Below are 18,641 nucleotides of genomic sequence, written 5' to 3' on the forward strand. Positions count from 1 at the left end.
GAATTGTAAGAATGCTGCCTTGAACTGCCAGGGTTCACAACAGGCCTTGGTTATCTGTGGGTGAGGAAAGGGCCTACGTCCATTGGCTTTAAATGAAATGATATTGCTTTTGATGCCACAATTACAATTTTTCCCTTTGGACTGGAGCATTGCTAAATAGGCTGGGGTTGCTGGTGCTTTGGTGATGGTTCTGATCCCAGCCTTTATATATGATGCAAAGTTATCACACGTTCCTAGTGTTTCATTTCAGGGACTGCTTGATGAGTTACTGGCAGCACAAGTATGTAACAGAATAACATGTAACTATGGGCAGGAATTTAAGATGGTCTGATACAGATGACGAGGTAGAAGAACAGTTCCTAGACAGTGCTTCAATGGTGAGAACAATTTGAAATGATAATCTAACAGAAGAGTTATTGCAGCATAAAATATACACAGTCTCTCCACTATCAAGGACGTTTTCAAACAGTGATATATCAAAAAAGTGGCATCCATCATTAAGGACCCCCACCATCCACTTCTCATTTCCACCATTAGAGAGGAGACAACAGGAGCCTGAAGAGATGCAGTCAATGTTTTAGGAGCAGATTCATCCCCTCTGACATCAGATTCCTGAATGGACAATGAACTCATATGCACTACCTCACTATTTTTGCTCTCTTTTTCATTACTTCTTTAATTTGATTTTATACACACTGTATATACAGTCTAATTTATAGTATTTTTATGTATTTCACTCTACTACCACAAAACAACATGACATTTCATGACATAGGTCAGTGTCATAACTTGAATTCCTCAGCCCAACAGATTCAAGTCAGTCCGCAGGAGGAGCCGGTTTGAGTTCAGAAGAGCTGACCTGGGTGCAGACCATGTTGCTGCCTGTTACTCGAAGGTGGTGGAGTTGGTGCCTTTGCGTTGGCATGAAGACAGTATGTAGTGAAAACGTGGGTGACTGTCTTGGATATTTCTTTTGCGATCACAAGACCCTGTTGGACATTACTTGCCACAGGCTTGCTTCCCTTGTTTGGTGGAAAGACAAAGCAGCAGTGTTGCCTCGGTTGTAGCAAGAACTAAGCTTCAAGCCGCGGGCTCGCGTTGTAGCGTGACGTCCAGGCTCAGTTGGAGTGGCCTCTCCCGTTGGTGCTGCCCTCTAGTGTTGGATCAGTAGAATTACAGGCTGGACTGCCGGGAACCATCAATTTGTGGGATTTGTCGCTCTAAGGTCTTGGACTACAAATGTCTTGAGTTCTTTTTTGTTTTTTTCTCTCTTTCTCACTATTTTGAATGCACTTGTATGTTTTTTTGCGCTTTGGCCCTAGAGGAACATTGTCTTGTTCGGCTGTATCCTTGTATGGTTTAAATGACAATTAAACTTGATTTGATTTGATAATAAACCTGATTCTAATTCTGTTACTGGCTAAAGTATTGATGCAAATATTTCACATTTTCACAGCTAAAGCAGTAAAAACACAGCAAATCAGGTAGCATCAATGGAGAGAGAAACAGTTAATGTTTCACCTTGATAATTCTTCACTGAGCTGTTCTTCTCACCATGAATGCTAAGTAACTAGGATTTTGTTTTACTTCTCCTCTCCAACGCTGCATTGTTTTTTGGATAGTTTTGATTTCCTTCTTCCTCAGTGGAGGCTCCAGTCAGTATGATAATTAACATTTTCATTCTCCATGGGTCTTCACTGTTTTTGTATCTTTTTGTGTCTCCCTGGTACAGCCAGAGCCTTTCCACACTGTCCGTCATTGAAGAATTTCTTGGGAAGAGACAAATACCAGCAAGAGTAGGCTCTGAAGAAGCCCCTCAACCCTGGATCCGGAATGTTAACTACTACCGTAAGCATCGCAGAGTCCCCAGAGTGTGTGTTGATCTGATTTATTAAATTAAATCAGAAATCAGTGAAGATCTAAATTGACATATAAAAACACTAAAATTTATTGCATTCCACAGGTATTTGCTAAAAATAAGCAACAGTGCCATCTAGTGGATATATTTGCATATCCATATACAAGATACCATTTCTTTTGTGAGCTCTGTTGATCCAAAGCAAACATGCAGACCTTTGCATTCAAATTCAATATTCACCTCCACATTTGTTCATATCATTGATTGCTTAACAAATAGTGTGTGTCTGAACAACCAACTGCTATTAAACAATTCATTAGGAATCTAGGGGCAGAAGAGATCATTCTGTATTTGTCCTTCACTTGTATAGCACTTAGATTCATGTGTATTTTTGCTTATAATTTCATATCTCTTTCAACATGGCACATGTATGTTGGAGGAAATAGATGGCAAGCTTGTAGAATGTCTTCCACCCATAGTGATACAAACTCCAAGATAGCTGAATATAAGAACTGATCAGATTCAGAAAAACTGAGGGGTTGCTTTCTGAATTCCCTTGCTGAGTACTAGGGTACTTAGTTTCCCAAAGTAAATGGCAGTCTAAATTAAACCAGTTGCCTTCTCCTCTTGGACGCTTGCACAAACTGTTGCTATGAGTGATGCTGAAGGAAAATCGTTCCTAAGCCCCACAGATTTAACAGGCATGAGAGATGTAAAACAATTAACAAAAGGACAGCAGGGAGGGGAGAATATTTACAAATCTGAATACACAGTGTGGAATGGTGATAGAATCAGATTTACATTACAGCATGGTACCGGCCCTTCAGCCCACAATGTTAAGCCAACCTTTTCACCTGACTTAAGATCAATCTAACCCTCCCCTCTTACATAGCCCTCCATCCGTGTACCCGAGTTTCTTAAATGCCTCTACCACAGTTCCCAAAAGGGTGTTCCACGCACCCACCACTCTGTGTGTAAAAAAAAACACTTACTCTGACATCACCCCCCCCCCCATACTCTCCTCCAGTCACCTTAAAATTATGTCCCATCATATTAGCCATTTCCACCATGGGAAAAAGTCTCTGGTAATCTACTCAATCTATGCCTCTTATCACCTTAAACACCTCTATCAAGTCACCTCTCTTCCTCCTTTGCTCCAAAGAGAAAACTTAACCTATTCTCATAAAACATGCTCTCTATTTCAGGCAGCATCCTGGTAAATCTCCTCTGCACCATCTCTAAAGCTTCCACGTCCGTCCTATAAAATGTATTTCTAATTTTTAATTTAAAGGTGAATAAGTACTTAAAGGTAAGAAGCTAACTGTGGGACAAAGATGGGGTGATTGGATAGATACTTTCAACAGAACCAGCCAAGGGATAATCATCGGATGGTCTTATTCTGTGCTATGAGATCTATAATTTCAAGTATACCATTCCTGTTGTCAGTTTAATAGTCATAAACATTTAGTCATAGCTTGCAGTTCTCATAGAACAGTACAGCACAGTACTGTTGTGCTGAATTTTTAATCTACTCTAGGATCAATCTAACTCTTCCCTCCTATATAGTCCTCCATTTTCTTATCATCCATGTGCCTGCCTAAGAACTTCTTAAACGTCATTAATGTGTCTGTATGTACCTCCATCCCTGCAGGGTGTTCCATGCACCTACTACTCTCTGTTTTAAAAGGAGGGGGGGATAAATAAGTAAATAAGTAAATAAAATCTCAGCATCCCCTCCTTTACTTTCTTCCAATCACCTTATAATTATGCCCCCTTGTATTAGCCATTTCCACTCTTGGAAAGTCCATGGCTGTCCACTCGATCTTGCATAACTTTATACCAAGTCACCTCTCAATGTCCTTTGCTCCAAAGAGAAAAACCCTTCCTTGCTCAGCCTATACTTATAAGACATGCTCACTAGTCCAGGCAGCATTCCAGTAAAACTCCTCTGCACCCTATTTAAAGCTTCCACATCCTTCCTATAATGCAGGCATCAGAACTGAACACAATATTCCAAGTGTGGTCTAATTAGGGTTTTATAAAGCTGCAACACTACCTTGTGGCTCTTGAATTCAGACCCCGTCTAATGAAGACCAACGCATTTAGCAATCTTTACAAGGTTCTTAACAACCCTATCAACTTGTGCGGCAACTTTGAAGAATCTGTGGATGGATCCCATGGTGACCTCAATAGTGAGGTCCTGTCCTTTGTGTGATGACAAGTGTTTGGAAAACTATTTCAGATTTGTCAAAAGTTAATCCAGTCAATCAACACTGATTTTTAAATATTTTGTTGTGTATGTTTACACATATTTCTCAACTATTGCAGGGCTGGATGGAAGCACATCTGTATTGGAGCGAGAACGGCTGATCAACCAGTTCAATGATCCTCGCAACAGCAAAGCTTGTCTTTTCCTGCTGTCTACACGGTGAGCATGTCATGCCTTCTGTCAAAGACAAGGGGATAAATTTTGTGTCACCCATTTTGTTTGCGCACTAGCCTGGGTGAGAATACACCCTATCCTCGTTATATGCGGGGGATACATTTCTTGAAGTCGACGCATAATGTGAATAATTATTTAAATAGAGAAAATAGGGATGCGTTCTGGAGGGCTTCCTAAATATGTTTTATCCATAATTTATTCACATTTTCATACCAATACGACACAAAAGCAGTACCTCAAGGTAACATTCGTATTATATTTAATCAATTTAAGGTAATATTCAATGTAATAAATCATAGAAGATTAACATACTAGGGTGTACAGTACTCACCAACAGTGGCAGGTGTGTTGGCTCCAGGAGATAAGTGGTTGTGCAGTGGTGTTGGGCAGCTTTACATGGATGAGGTGGATGGTTGTGTGTCGTCAGGATCATCAAGGACAGCAAGGGGTGAAGGAACACTCACAGAACTCTCAGAACTGCCGGCAGCAGCAGATGACACCGGTTTGAAGAAAGTGGTGAGGCTTGTTTGCTTGGCAGCATTTTGTTTTTCAGCATAAATTTGCTTGAGAGAAGAAGGCTTGACTGCAGGGAATGACTGAAATACTGACTCCATTCTAAACTTGGGTCCATGTCCATCGCCATTTGTGCCAAGTGTTCCGCAGCCTTAAAAAATTCTGCCAGTTGCTTCACCGTAAAATCCTTCACCTGCAACTCGACACTTTCTTCTTCATTGTTATCACCTTCAGTCTGAGTTAAATGCATAAGGTCATCCACACTTAATTCTTCATCATGAGAATCCAGGAGTTCTACCACTTCAGCAGTCTTGAGATCTGAGAATCCTTCCCCACTAATTTTACGGCCCAGGGCCACACAATCCTGGACAGCAGGGGAGATGAGGTCGAGTACAGGGCTATGGTAGGAAACTTTGTCACATGGTGTGAGCAGAATTATCTGCAGCTTAATGTGAAAAAGACTAAGGAGCTGTTGGTAGACCTGAGGAGAGCTAAGGTACCGGTGACCCCTGTTTTCATCCAGGGGGTCAGTGTGGACATGGTGGAGGATTACAAATACCTGGGGATACGTATTGACAATAAACTGGACTGGTCAAAGAATACTGAGGCTGTCTACAAGAAGGGTCAGAGCCATCTCTATTTCCTGAGGAGACTGAGGTCCTTTAGCATCTGCCGGACGATGCTGAGGATGTTCTATGAGTCTGTGGTGGCCAGTGCAATCATGTTTGCTGTTGTGTGCTGGGGCAACGGGCTGAGGGTAGCAGACACCAACAGAATCAACAAACTCATTCATGAGGCCAGTGATGTTGTGGGGATGGAACTGAACTCTCTCACGGTGGTGTCTGAAAAGAGGATGCTGTCTAAGTTGCATGCCATCTTGGTCAATGTCTCCCATCCACTACATAATGTACTGGGTGGGCACAGGAGTACATTCAGCCAGAGACTCATTCCACTGAGATGCAGCACAGAGTGTCATAGGAAGTCATTCCTGCCTGTGGCCATCAAACTTTACAACTCCTCCCTTGGAGGGTCAGATACCCTGAGCCAATAGGCTGGTCCTGGACTTATTTCATAATTTACTGGCATAATTTACATATTACTATTTAACTATTTATGGTTCTATTACTATTTATTACTTATGGTGCAACTGTAACGAAAACCAATTTCCCCCCGGGATCAATAAAGTATGACTATGACTATGTGTCTGCTGTGACTTTCGCCTGGGTTTTCCCCCTCCCTTTTGGACACTGAATTGTAAACTAAGAGAGGCTTCATCTTACAGTCTCCTTCGGCATTGGAACACATAAGCAAAGTCAATCTATCCTTTGCTGCCTTGAAACCTGACGTAGTTTTTTCATCCTTATGTAAATGTGTTTCGGTATACGCTTCCAAAAAAGCCCGGTCTCATCTGCATTAAGCACCTGCTTTGGTGTGATGCCTAACTCAGCTATCATAGCCCGCAACTGCACAGGGTAGCGTCCCAGAGCTGTGTTACCTTCACCTGACACCGCCCTGTTTATAATTTCCAACTATTTTTCAAGTGTTAAAGTGGTTCTCTGCCGCTTGGCCGATGGCCCAGGACTTAGAAGGCATAGTTAAATATTTCAAGCACAAAAGCACTGCACCATAGGTAAAAACAACAAAAGTTTAAGAGCGCAAGCTCGCACGTCCATACATTGCCAAAACCAATGCGAGACTGGCGGGAGTGAGACTGTGAGGCATGCACACGTGACTTGTATTGGCGGGAAAGCGGTGCTTCTCGTCCCAACAGTGAGACTGTGAGGCATGCGCATGTGACTTGTGTTGGTGGGAAAGTAGTGCTCCTCGCATAACTGTGAGTTTTGGACGCATATATGGAGAAGTTGGTAGAAATAAGTTCCTTGCATAACTGTGAATCGGCATTGTCTGAAGACACATATAACGAGGATGGGGTGTATCAAGTGCGGGGTGCAGCAGAAACGTGACAAGATGCACTTTATCAGGTACACCTTACACCTGCTCATCAATGCAAATATCTAATCAGCCAATCATGTGGCAGCAACTCAGTGCATTAAAGCATGCATGATGAAGAGGTTCAGTTGTTCAAACCAGACATCCGAAAGGGGAAGAAATGTAATCTAAGTGGCTTTGCGAAATGATTGTTGGTGCCAGATGGGGTAGTTTGAGTATATCAAACTGGTGATCTCTTGGGATTTTCATGTGCAACAGCATCTAGAGTTAGAGAGAATAGTGCAGAAAAACAAGAAACAACCAGTTTGCGGCAGCTCTGTGGGTGAAAATGATTTGTTAGAGAGGTCAGAGGGGAACGGTCAGCCTGGCTCAAGCTGACAGTAACGCAACAGTAGCTCAAATAACCACGCTTTACAACAGTGGTGTGCAGAAGATCGTCTCTGAATGCATAACACATTGAACCTTGAAGTGGATGGGCTACCGCAGCAGAAGACTACACGGGGTTCTATTCCTGTGATAATAAACAAGCCATTGAGTCTACGTAGTCATAACGGGGGAGGGAGTGGAAGTTTACACTGTGTCTGGGTTTGCTTTGTGGGTCATCCAGCAACTTGTTCAGGATTAGCAGGATGACATAATCCTGTTCCTTGCCTCTCACCAGCTACATATCTTGCGAGCTGTCCTTTTATGAGTCTGCTTTCTGGCTTTAAATTGCATATCCTTCCTACCTATTTTATTCCCCCAGAATCATTTCCAGATATTCCTGAGACCTTGAAGACCTCTTACTCTTCATAACATCAGAATTCTATATTTTCTGCCGCACTGATTCTCCCTCCCCCCCATCACTGTCGCTACTGTTAAAGATGTGCATTGGATCCTACATAACAGATCAAAATAGCCCCTCATGAACCAGTCCCACTAAAATTTGCAATCAGTATCACTCCCCTTGAATATACATTGTTCTCTGCTGTTAAGATACATTGATTGAACCACACACAGAACATTACAGCATAGTACAGACCCTTCTGTCCACAATGTTGTGCCAAAATTTTAACCTACTCTAAGATCAGTCTATCTATTCCATACTTCCTGACAGCCTTAGGCAGCCACACGGTTCAGCACTCAGAAAGTGTACAGTACTCTCCAAAAGTCTTAGGCACCCTATATTTTATACATAGAAGGCATTTCAGAAGGCATGGCCTCTATGGAGCCCTGATCTCAACATCATTGAGGCTGTCTGGCATTACCTGAAGAGACAGAAGCAAGCAAGACAGCCAAAGTCTGCAGAAGAACTGTGACAAGTTCTCCAAGATGCTTGGAACAACCTACCAGCCAATTTTCTCATAAAAATGCACGACATTGAGGCAGTTTTAACAGCAAAGGGTGGTCACAACACATACTGATTCAATTTAGTGTTTTTTTACTTTTTGCTGCTCTTTATAGTATTTTCGATATTTAGAAACTTTTCATTTCACTATTTTTGAAAGCATCTTTGCTTTATAGAATTTTTTTTACATGTGCCTAATACTTTGGCACAGTACTGTAGGTGTGGCTCCTGATAGACTGCAGGCCATTGTTGGCTGCTGAGTCCAATTTGATGTCTTCAAAGCATACAATGTACGTATTGTACACACAAGAGTTTCTACAGATGCAGGAAATCTAGAGAAACAGCCACAAAATGCTGGATGAACTCAGCAGGTCATGCAGCATCTATGGAAAGGAATAAAGAGTTGACTTTTCAGGCAAAGACTCTTTCATGTATTGTATATCCAGATTTAAAGAATTAAAAGCTTTCAGCTGGAGTCAAATCCTTTGTGATGCCATGCAGGCACATGTCCAACCTAATTAGGTAATCCAGTTTTACAGACTCCTTGAAGACTGTTATAGATTTTTGGGTGCCATTGTGTCGTAGATAGTACGGTGGTGTTACAGATGGTGTATCTGTTTCAGTGCTACTGTGACCTAGGTCCAGTACAGACCTTGGCTGCTGTGTGTGTGGTTCTGCACATATTCCCTATTGTGTAATGTTCCCTGGGTGATCGGGTTTCCTTCTGCATCCCTGTGACTCATGATAACTGGCTCCTGTAAGTTACTTCAAGTGCGGATGGAGGAAAGGAGTTACTAGATCTGAGTTTGAGAATGTTTTACCGGGGGGCGGTGGGGGGGGGGGGGTGTAGGTGGGAGGATGGGATTGCTCCAAGATCTGGCGTAGGCTCAGCTATGTTATCGGAAGATGTGAAATGTAGTTTTAAACTCAAACTTGTATCACCAAACTACAATTGAATTCCATAGTCCATTCTTCCCAATTTTCACTTCTTGCCTTAGTTGACACAGTTTAGTAATCAGAATCAGGTTTATTATCACCAGCATGTGTCGTGAAATTTGTTAACTTAGCAGCAGCATTTCAATGCAATACATAATATAGAAGGAGAAAAAAATAATACTAATAAGTCAATCAATTACAGTATACATATATTGAATAGATTAAAAATCATGCAAAACTAGAAACAGTATATATTAAAAAAGTGAGGTAGTGTTCACGGGTTCATTGTCCATTTAGAAATCGGATGGCAGAGGGGAAGAAGCTGTTCCTGAATCGCTGAGTGTGTGCCTTCAGGCTTCTGTACCTCCTACCTGATGGTAACAGTGAGAAAAGTGCACGCCCTAGGTGCTGGATGTCCTTAATAATGGACGCTGCCTTTCTGAGATACCGTTCCTTGAATCGACCTAAGTTTGGCATGATATCTGACTGGCCTGTTCTGTTTCATTTCTTCACAGAGCTGGGTGCTTGGGAATCAACCTGGTTGGAGCAAATCGAGTGGTTGTGTTTGATGCATCCTGGAACCCTTGTCATGATGCTCAGGCCGTATGCCGTGTGTACCGCTATGGTCAAAGGAAGCCTTGTTATATTTACCGGCTGGTATCTGACTACACACTTGAGAAAAAGATCTATGACCGGCAAATCTCCAAGCAGGGCATGTCTGGTAAGGGAGCTAGGTTTTTCAGCTGGCTTGGAAAAATCAACAAGTCATTTTGATAGAGGGTGTGAAATGTTATTTCTGCTGTTCTCTTGTGACATTGCCAAACCTGATGTTTATTTTTATTGCAGACTTCCAACATCCTCACCGTTTTTGAGTCAACTGAGATTAAAATCCATAGAATTTAAAATGGGTATATTCTCATGATTATTCTCCAGCGCATGGTGCCATAGGACATGGATTATGACCACAGTATTCTGACTCTCAGATTCAGAACTCTGATCAAATACAGTGGTTTTTTTATTCTGCCGCTGTGTGTTTCTTTTATTGGAACTTTGCTGTCCTCAAGGAATCTTAGTGCTGGGCAACAGAACTTTTTTTTGTTTAACACATCCAATGTCAGAATCAAGTTCTTCCTGAGTTACGTTCAGAGTAAGGCTCGACCTGCCCTGCTGCAGATTGACTGGTTCCTCAAACTTTCTGACTGAGTCCAAGCTAGCCCTATTGATGATACCAGGAAACAGAGAGCTGATGGGAGGAAATTAATTGTATTCTCATAGTTTGATCTGTGATCACTCTGTTGCTTTTAATAGTTATTTACCTCCCAAAATCATCAAACATAATTTCAAGTTGCTTAGCTGAAACATTAAACTTGGGCTCCATCCAACCCCGAAGGTGGATTTAAAAGTACCTCATAGTATTATTTGAAAGGATGTTTTTTTGGTGTCTTAATCAATCCATTTCCTGTAAGGAGGGTCTACGTTTTCCCGTGACTGTGTGGATTTCCTGTGGGTGCTCTGGTTTCATCCCACATTCCAAAGATGTACAGTAGAGGTTAGTGAGCTTGTGGGCGTGGTACGTTGGCGCCAGAAGTGTGGTGACACTTGCGGGCTGCCCGGCACAATCGTTGACTCAAAACATAGCATTTCACTGTGCATTTCAGTGTTTTGATATACATGGAGTTTTTTCTCCCCCAGTTGCTGTCATCTTTAGTGCCAGAGACACGTGTTCTATCCTGACCTCCAGTGCTGTCTATGTGGAGTTTGCCCATTTCTCCCTGTGATATGAGTTTCCTCCAGGTGCTTCCGTTTCCTCCCACATGCTGTAGGTGTGTGGTTCTTTAGGTTAATTGACCGCTGGGATGTCAAATGGATAAATTGGATTCTAAGACACACGGGGAATTGATGGAGCTGTTTTACTCATTTGTAGAAGCTTGCTCTAAAACTGCAAGTTGCCTTAATTTGCTCTGTCACAATGGTCACCTTTTCAAAGTTAGTTGTAAATTGTTAGTTACAAACTGAAGTTGTGAAAGACTCTAAATGAAAGTGATTTTTCTTTCTATTACTTGATTGTTGTGTAGAATTTAGGATTAGCTGTGAATGTAGTCATCCACAGACTCTCACCTCAATTACTCCATATAACTAACAAAAAATTAAGTTAAATGAATGGTAATTGTTTGTTCTTTACTTCCTAGACCGTGTTATTGATGATCTAAACCCAATGCTTAATTTCACCCGCAAGGAAGTAGAATCTCTCCTGCATTTTGTGGAGGAGGAGCCTGTTTCAGCAGAGGCAAACTTTGAGGCAGATAAATTATGTGATGAAGTGATACACAGAGCATGTGCAAAACATAAACATCTCGTCACCAAGGTATGTCAACTTCAACCAGCTATGAGTCCAAGTTCACCATCATGTTTCCTCTGTAATACTAGTTAATAGCTTTTTAGGTTGAATGCATAGTCTAACTGAGCCATGTAGTTAAGAATGGCTAATTACTGGTCTTTACTGTGTTCACTAATTATGTGAGGGCAGTTGGTCTCTTTGCTGAGCCAAGGAGGGGTAAACAAGTAGGTTATATAGCTCTAATTTAGGATTGGTTTATTGTTAATGCACTGAGATATAGTGAAAAGCTTTTGTTTCCATGCCATCCGCACAGGTTATTCCATATGTAAATACATTGAAGTAGTAAAAAGGTAAAAAGAATGCAGAGTAAAGAGTTACAGTTGCAGAGAAAGCGCAAGTGAGGATCACCAGAAGTAAGACTGGGAGATCAAGAGTCCACCTTTTAGCATAGAGGGAGGCTTCTCAAGAGTCTTGTGTCAATGGGATGGAAGCTGTCCTCGAGCCTGGTGGTACACTCTGTCCAATTTTTGTACCTTCTGCCAACGGGAGAGGGCTCCTTGATTACTTGGCCTTCTTTCCCGAGCCAGTGGGAAGCATAGACAGAGTTGGTGGATGAGTCTATTTAATGGACTGGGCCGTGTCCACAATTTTCTGCAATTTCTTGGAGTCTTGGGCAGAGCAGTTGCTGTACCGTTAGTCTTGCGATACCATGGATCTGCGCCTGGAAAGTCTTCAGTCTCCAGGGCGCAGGCCTGGGCAAGGTTGTATGGAAGACCAGCAGTTGCCCATGCTGCAAGTCTCCCCTCTCCACGACACCAATGTTGTCCAAGGGAAGGGCATTAGGACCCATACAGCTTGGCACCAGTGTCGTCGCAGAGCAATACGTGATTAAGTGCCTAGCTCAAGGATACAACACGTTGCCTCGGCTGGGGCTCCAACTCACGACCTTCAGGTCGCTAGTCCAATGCCTTAACCACTTGGCCACTTGGGAATAAGTAGGATGTAGACCTAATGTTATCATCCTTTTATGATGACAGTTTTCTCTCTGTTTAAACCTGGGGTCACACTCCTCTCTGAGACTCAGCACAACTTATGGTGAATTGGCCCGTAAGCATTTATTCTCTGATCCCTTACACCAAGGTCATTTTTCTGGCAAATCTAATTAGTGCATCTTTCCTCAGCCTCCCTTCCAGCACGAATCCCTGCTCATGGACCGTAAAGAGTACAAGCTGACCAAGGCAGAGAAGAAAGCTGCAAAGAAAAGTTACGAAGATGAGAAGAGAGCGTCAGTCCCATACACCAGACCATCCTATGCCCAGTATTACCCAGCTAGTGATCAGAGCCTTACCAACATCCCCATCTTTAGCCAGCGGCATTGGTACGTAAAGGCCTGTGGGCCCTGAGTGGCCTTGTGTGTGCGAAAGAGGGAGAGTGTGAGTCTGTGCATATGAAATGTAGCTACTGTACTGAGGTCATGCTATCTAGAACAATGCTAAGCAAAGTTAGGCATTTCATCGTGTGGTACTTACAAAATATTGTTGGTGCAATGTCTTTACAAAGTCATTTTATGGATGTTAATCTTGGCAGAATACAACTGTCAGTCTTACTTTCCCTGTTTCCAACTGTCTGTTGAAAGCACCTCTCCTGCACCCTCCTTTTCCCATGCAGAAGCTCAGGACTGAATCGGCACACAGGGACGTTATAAAATGGAATTTAGAGTAATAGAACACTACAGCAGAGAAACAAGCCCTTCAGCCCATCTATTCCACCTAGTCCTGTCTATCTGCACCCAGACCATAGCCCCATCATCCATGTACTTATCCAGATTTCTCTGAAATGTTGAAATCAAACATCCACCACTTGCGCTGGCACCCTGTTCCACACAATCACCACCCTCTGAGTGAATAAGTCCCCCTCATGTTCCCCTTAAACACTTCACCTTAACCTGTGACCAGTCTCCATTTTACTGATACCTCCGTATTATCCTCTGTTTGACAATTCACCTTGTGCTTTGAAAAATCAGTTTGAAATGAACCCCAAAAGCTACTTGAGCTGAAGGCTGTTTGAACCTGTACAGGGTTTTTCTTTGCGTTATTTGATGTTACAGTTCTTCTTTGTGCAGGAGAGGCCCAGTCAAGGGATTGGACGAGAAACCAGTGGCCAGTGTTCGGCCTGTACAGTCTACGCCTATTCCCATGATGCCTCGGCAGGTTCCAAGCGGATTGGGAATCCCTAGTTCGGGATTTGGTCCCGTGTTTCCCGTCAGTCACCTTCAACGGGCTGGTGTTGTGGTGCAGAAAATTGTCACTACTACAGGTGGGCATTCTGAACCATGGAAATAAGGCAGCCATTCTGTTAAAGCAACATCCTAAGAATAGATGGCATGTGGGCTGGAGGCCCCTACCAGCTTTACTACTCACCAATAAGTGTCAACCGTGGATCAGTTGAACTTTGGATTTTGAATCAAAAGATTTTAGATCTCAGATTTAGATTCATTTATCACATGTACATTGAAACATACAGAGAAATGTGTCATTTGTGTTAACAACCAATACTCTCAAGGATGTGCTGGGGGCAGCCCGCAAGTGTTGCCACTCAATCTGGCTCCAACATGGCACTCCCACAATGCTCGGCAGAACAACAACAAACATGACAAAACAGAATGTACCAAGCATCAAAGTGACAACAGTGAAACGGGCCCTGTTTCTCCTTCCCACCCACCCACGTACACAGGCCTCTAACCCCAGGACAGACTGCCTTCTTCAGCCTCCGTGGATTCGCCGCACTGAGGTTCACAGACCTTCGCTCTGGCCATTGAGCCTCAACTTCTGGACTTTATTCAAGTCACAGAAACTTGCGTACAGCCCAGACAGACATTTCTGTACAGTAGTGAAAAAGTTCTGTGCTATTGGGGATGGTGTCTTCCAGATGAGATATTGAGTTTTGGTCTCATCTCTTCATTCATGTGATGTAAAGGACCTTATAGCTATTTTGAAAGAAATTAAGGGGGGTTATTGTCTTTGTCCTTCTGAAATATTGGGGACCTTGCTGTACATAAATTAATCACCGCATTTCCTACAAGTGGGCTTCAATCACCATTCTAACAGTTGGTTTACAGAGAGGGAGACTTTCTTTACATTACTCCCCCCAGACTGTCTACTAGGAGTTTGTTCGTGCCAGTATTCCCAACATGGAGTATTATCCTGGCTATTTCCTCTACAATAACACACACAAAATGCTGATGAACTCAGCAGGTCAGGTAGCATCATGGAAGCAAATGAAAGATCAGTGCTATGTTCCTCCAGCATTTTGTGTGTGCTACTGTGGATTTCCAGCATGTGCAGAATTTCCTGTGTTTATGATTTTTTCTTTTACAGTAGCGGTTTACTGTGGGTGGGGGTTAGTGATAATCACCCTTTCTGATGGAGAATATAGACTCTGGCAAAGTCCCAGATACTGACCCAGCCCACTCCCTATGATATCAGGAGGACCAAGGCAATGGTGTGAGAATATACAGGTCACTCCCCTTCATTAAAATTACTGAACCAAAAAGGAAGTTTTACAAATTGGCAAACAGAATTGAGACTGCTCTTGCTTGATTACTGGATATGAAAAGGGCCTATTAGGGTTTAGAAAGTTGAGCTATATTTGAAATAGGGAGAGGATGTGAGTAAGGCTTTCAGTGAATATTTTGAAACTCTTTTCACAAGAGTGGAGGGTGATGTCAATGTCATAATTAAGTCAAATATTAACTAATGGTTGATAGAAATATGTAAATGAGGAAATATTAAAGTGTTTATCATTCTTGAAAATAGGTAAATTGCCAGGCCCAGATGAATTATATCCCTGGTTATTTTTTTTTAAATCTAGGGAACAAAGTTTCAATCCTCACTAGCTGCTGGGATGTGCAAGGTGATTTGAAAACTGCTAAGTACTGGAGAAAATGTTCAAAGTAAATTTATTATCAAAGTATATATATGTCATCATATACAACCCTGAGATTCATTTTCTTGTAGGTATACACAGAAAATCTAAGAAACACAACAGAGTCAATAAAAGACCACACCCAACAGGACAGACAAACAACGAATGTGCAAAAGATAACAAACTGTGCATATAAAAACAAAAGAAAAAATAATGATAATAAAATAAATAAGCAAGCTGGCAATAAATATAAAAAATGTGAGATGAAGAGTCCTTGAAAGTGAGTATGTAGGTTGTGGGAACAGTTCAGTAATGGGTGAATGAAGTTAAGTGAAGTTATCCCTTCTGGATCAAGACCCTGATGGTTGAGGGGTGATAACTGTTGCTGAACTTGATGATGGATGGGTGCTTTCCTGCAATAGCCCTCCTTGTAGACGTGCTCAGTGGTGGGGAAGGGTTTATCTGTGATTAACTGGGCCATGTCCATGAATTTTTGTAGGCTTTTCCATTCAAGGGTATTGGTGTTTCCTTAATAGCTGTGATGTAACCAGTCGATATACTCTCCATCACACATCTATAGAAGTTTATCAAAGTTTTAGATGTCATGCAAATCTTTGCAAATTTCTAAGGAAGCAAAGGCGCTGTCGTGCTTTGGACCGAGGATGGGTCCTCTGAAATGATAACACCGAGGAATTTATCATTTATTTTTCATGGAGGAAGATATAAACCAAGTGATTACAAATCAGTTAATTAACTTTGGTGGGCAAGGACATTGTACTGGAACTGAACTCAGCAGTAGGTGAGTCACAGCTTGAGTAATGACAAGCTGTTCTACTCACAATACAGGAAGGATATGAACGTGCAAGGAAGGTTTCAGAGTTCTATGAAGATGTTGCCAGGAATAGAGAATTGTAGCTATGACAAAAGATTCGATAGGCAGGGGTTGTCTTCATTGAAATAGAAAAGGCTAATTGAGTTATATAAAGTTGAAGTGCTTAAATAGAATAACTAGGAGGAATATGTTCCTTTAGCAGGGCCAGATCTTTAAATAACTTGCTGAACTAGATATTATTATATTCTCCATTTAAATAATGCTTTACATTGCAATTCTATATTTTAATGGTGAGCAGTACTAAACATAAAATACAGCAAAAACTAATCAAATACATCTGCACTCGCCATCAGATGAAGTGCTAGCTCTCCAGAGGATGTTGTTGTTAATCAACTGTTCTACCCCTGTACATAAACATAAAGGAAGTAAAAATGTCTTTAAACATATATTTTTAGTTTTGAAAAACATTATAAAATTTATTAACATTTTTAGAATTATAGAGCACTACAGCTCAGAAGTAGGCCATTCTGGCCATCTAGTTTTTGCTGAACTATTATTCTGCCAAGTCCCATCACCATGCATCTAGAGCACAGCCCTCCATATTTCTCCCATTTATGTATATATCCAGATTTCCTTTAAATATTGTAATCAAACTCACATCCAAAACCTCCACTGACAGTTCATAACACACTCTCACAACCTACTGAGGGAAGTTGTTGCCCTTAAATATTTCATCTTTCACCCTCTAGTCCTAGTCTCACCCAGCCTTAGTGGATAGAGCCTTCTTGTATTTCCCCTATCAATGCATCTCATAATTTTGTATACCTCTATCAAATTCATAGAAATTTCTGCTGGATGCATGACAATTATGTATGCATGAATACTAGACGTGTTCTGTAATTGGCAGGGGAGCGGAGAAGGAATTTTTCTACCCCGAAGGTGGTAGGGAGCTGGAAACTGAATGCTTGAAGCAAGTTAGCAGCAGTAACCATTACAAGATTTAATCAGTGCTTGAATGGTGGGTCAGTTCGGCCTATTTCAACTGATGTAGATACAGTAGGACAAGTGGGCAAACACCTGTGTCATGAACTCAGTATAAATTCAACATTAGTGATTTATTTTCTCCAATCTCTTTACAGATATCATTATTCCTGGAACAAATACATCAACTGATGTGCAAGCAAGAATCAGTGCTGGGGAGAGCATCCATGTTATTAGGGGAACCAAAGGTAGTTCTCCGTGGAAGCTATTTGTTTCTAACCCATCACTTTCCTCCTCATGTTCCCTTTCATAAAACCATAAGGCCAAAGGTAGTTCTCTCTGTGGAAGCCAGTTGTTTCTAACCCATCACTTTCCTCCTCATGTTCCCTTTCATAAAACCATAAGACCAAAGGTAGTTCTCTCTGTCTAAGCCAGTTGTCTCTAACCTATCACTTTCCTCCTCATGTTCCCTTTCATAAAACCATAAGACCAAAGGTAGTTCTCTGCGGAAGCTATTTGTTTCTAACCCATCACTTTCCTCCTCATGTTCCCTTTCATAAGACATAGGAGCAGAATTAGGCCACCCAGCCCATCGAGTCTGCTTCACCATTCATCGCGGCTGATTTATTATCCCTGAGCTCTTAGCCCTTTCCTGTAACCTTTCACGCCCTGACTAACCAAGAATCTATCAACCTCCGCTTTAAATATACTCAATGACTTGGCCTCCACAGCTGTCCGTGGCAACGAATTTCACATTCACCACCCTCTCCCTGAAGAAATTCCTTCTTAACTCTGTTCAAAATGGATGTAACTTTATTCTGAGGCTCACTCACTATAGGAAATATCCTTTCCACATCCACCCTATCTAGGCCTTTCAACATTTGATAACTTTCAGTGAGATTCCCCCTCATTCTTCTAAGTTCCAGTGAGTACAGGCCCGGAGCCATCAAACGTTCCTCATTTGTTAACCTTTTCATTCTCAAGATTATTCTCATGAACCTCCTCTGGGCCCTCTCCAATGCCAGCACATCCTTTCTTAAATAAGGGGCTCAACTACTCACAATACTCCCAAGTATGGTCTGCCAAATCCTTTTAAAGCCTCAATATTACATTTTGCTCTTGTCTTCTAGACCTCTCACAATGAATGCTAATATTACAATTGCCTTCCTTACCACAACTCAACCTGCAAAATAACCTTAGGGAATTCTGCACAAGGACTCCCAAGTCCTTTTGCACCTCTGATTTCTGAATTTTTTTCACTTAAGAATAGTCTACACCTTTATTCTTTCTACCAAAGTACATGACCGTACGCTTTCCTATGCATTATTCCATCTGCTGTCCAAGTCCTCCTTCAGATTCTCTGTTTCCGCAACGCTACCTCTTCCTCAACTTATCTTCGTTTCATCAGCAAACTTGACAGTAAAGCTATCATTCTGACATCCAAATTGTTGATGTATAACGTGAAAGAAGCAGTTCCAATATCAACTAATCACTGACAGCCAAGCAGGACAGGCCCCCTTTATTCCCACTTCTTGTCTC

At 41.8% G+C, this 18,641-nt stretch overlaps 1 protein-coding gene across 4 annotated transcripts in view; it reads left to right on the forward strand.

Annotated features, from left to right (window-relative positions):
* rad54l2 (RAD54 like 2) overlaps positions 1 to 18,641 on the forward strand; it is a 190,080-nt gene that overhangs the window by 159,918 nt on the left and 11,521 nt on the right. For 3 of the 4 annotated variants that reach the window (XM_072280689.1, XM_072280688.1, XM_072280690.1), the window contains 7 exons: positions 1,733 to 1,848; positions 4,187 to 4,286; positions 9,543 to 9,748; positions 11,217 to 11,392; positions 12,547 to 12,743; positions 13,488 to 13,681; positions 17,261 to 17,350. In XM_072280689.1, coding sequence (XP_072136790.1) covers positions 1,733 to 1,848; positions 4,187 to 4,286; positions 9,543 to 9,748; positions 11,217 to 11,392; positions 12,547 to 12,743; positions 13,488 to 13,681; positions 17,261 to 17,350 — 1,079 coding nt within the window. The remainder of the gene's footprint in view (positions 1 to 1,732; positions 1,849 to 4,186; positions 4,287 to 9,542; positions 9,749 to 11,216; positions 11,393 to 12,546; positions 12,744 to 13,487; positions 13,682 to 17,260; positions 17,351 to 18,641) is intronic. The other variant, XM_072280691.1, reaches the window with a different exon arrangement.

Source organism: Mobula birostris, chromosome 16 (assembly GCF_030028105.1).
Source record: "Mobula birostris isolate sMobBir1 chromosome 16, sMobBir1.hap1, whole genome shotgun sequence".
Lineage (NCBI taxonomy): Eukaryota > Metazoa > Chordata > Chondrichthyes > Myliobatiformes > Myliobatidae > Mobula > Mobula birostris.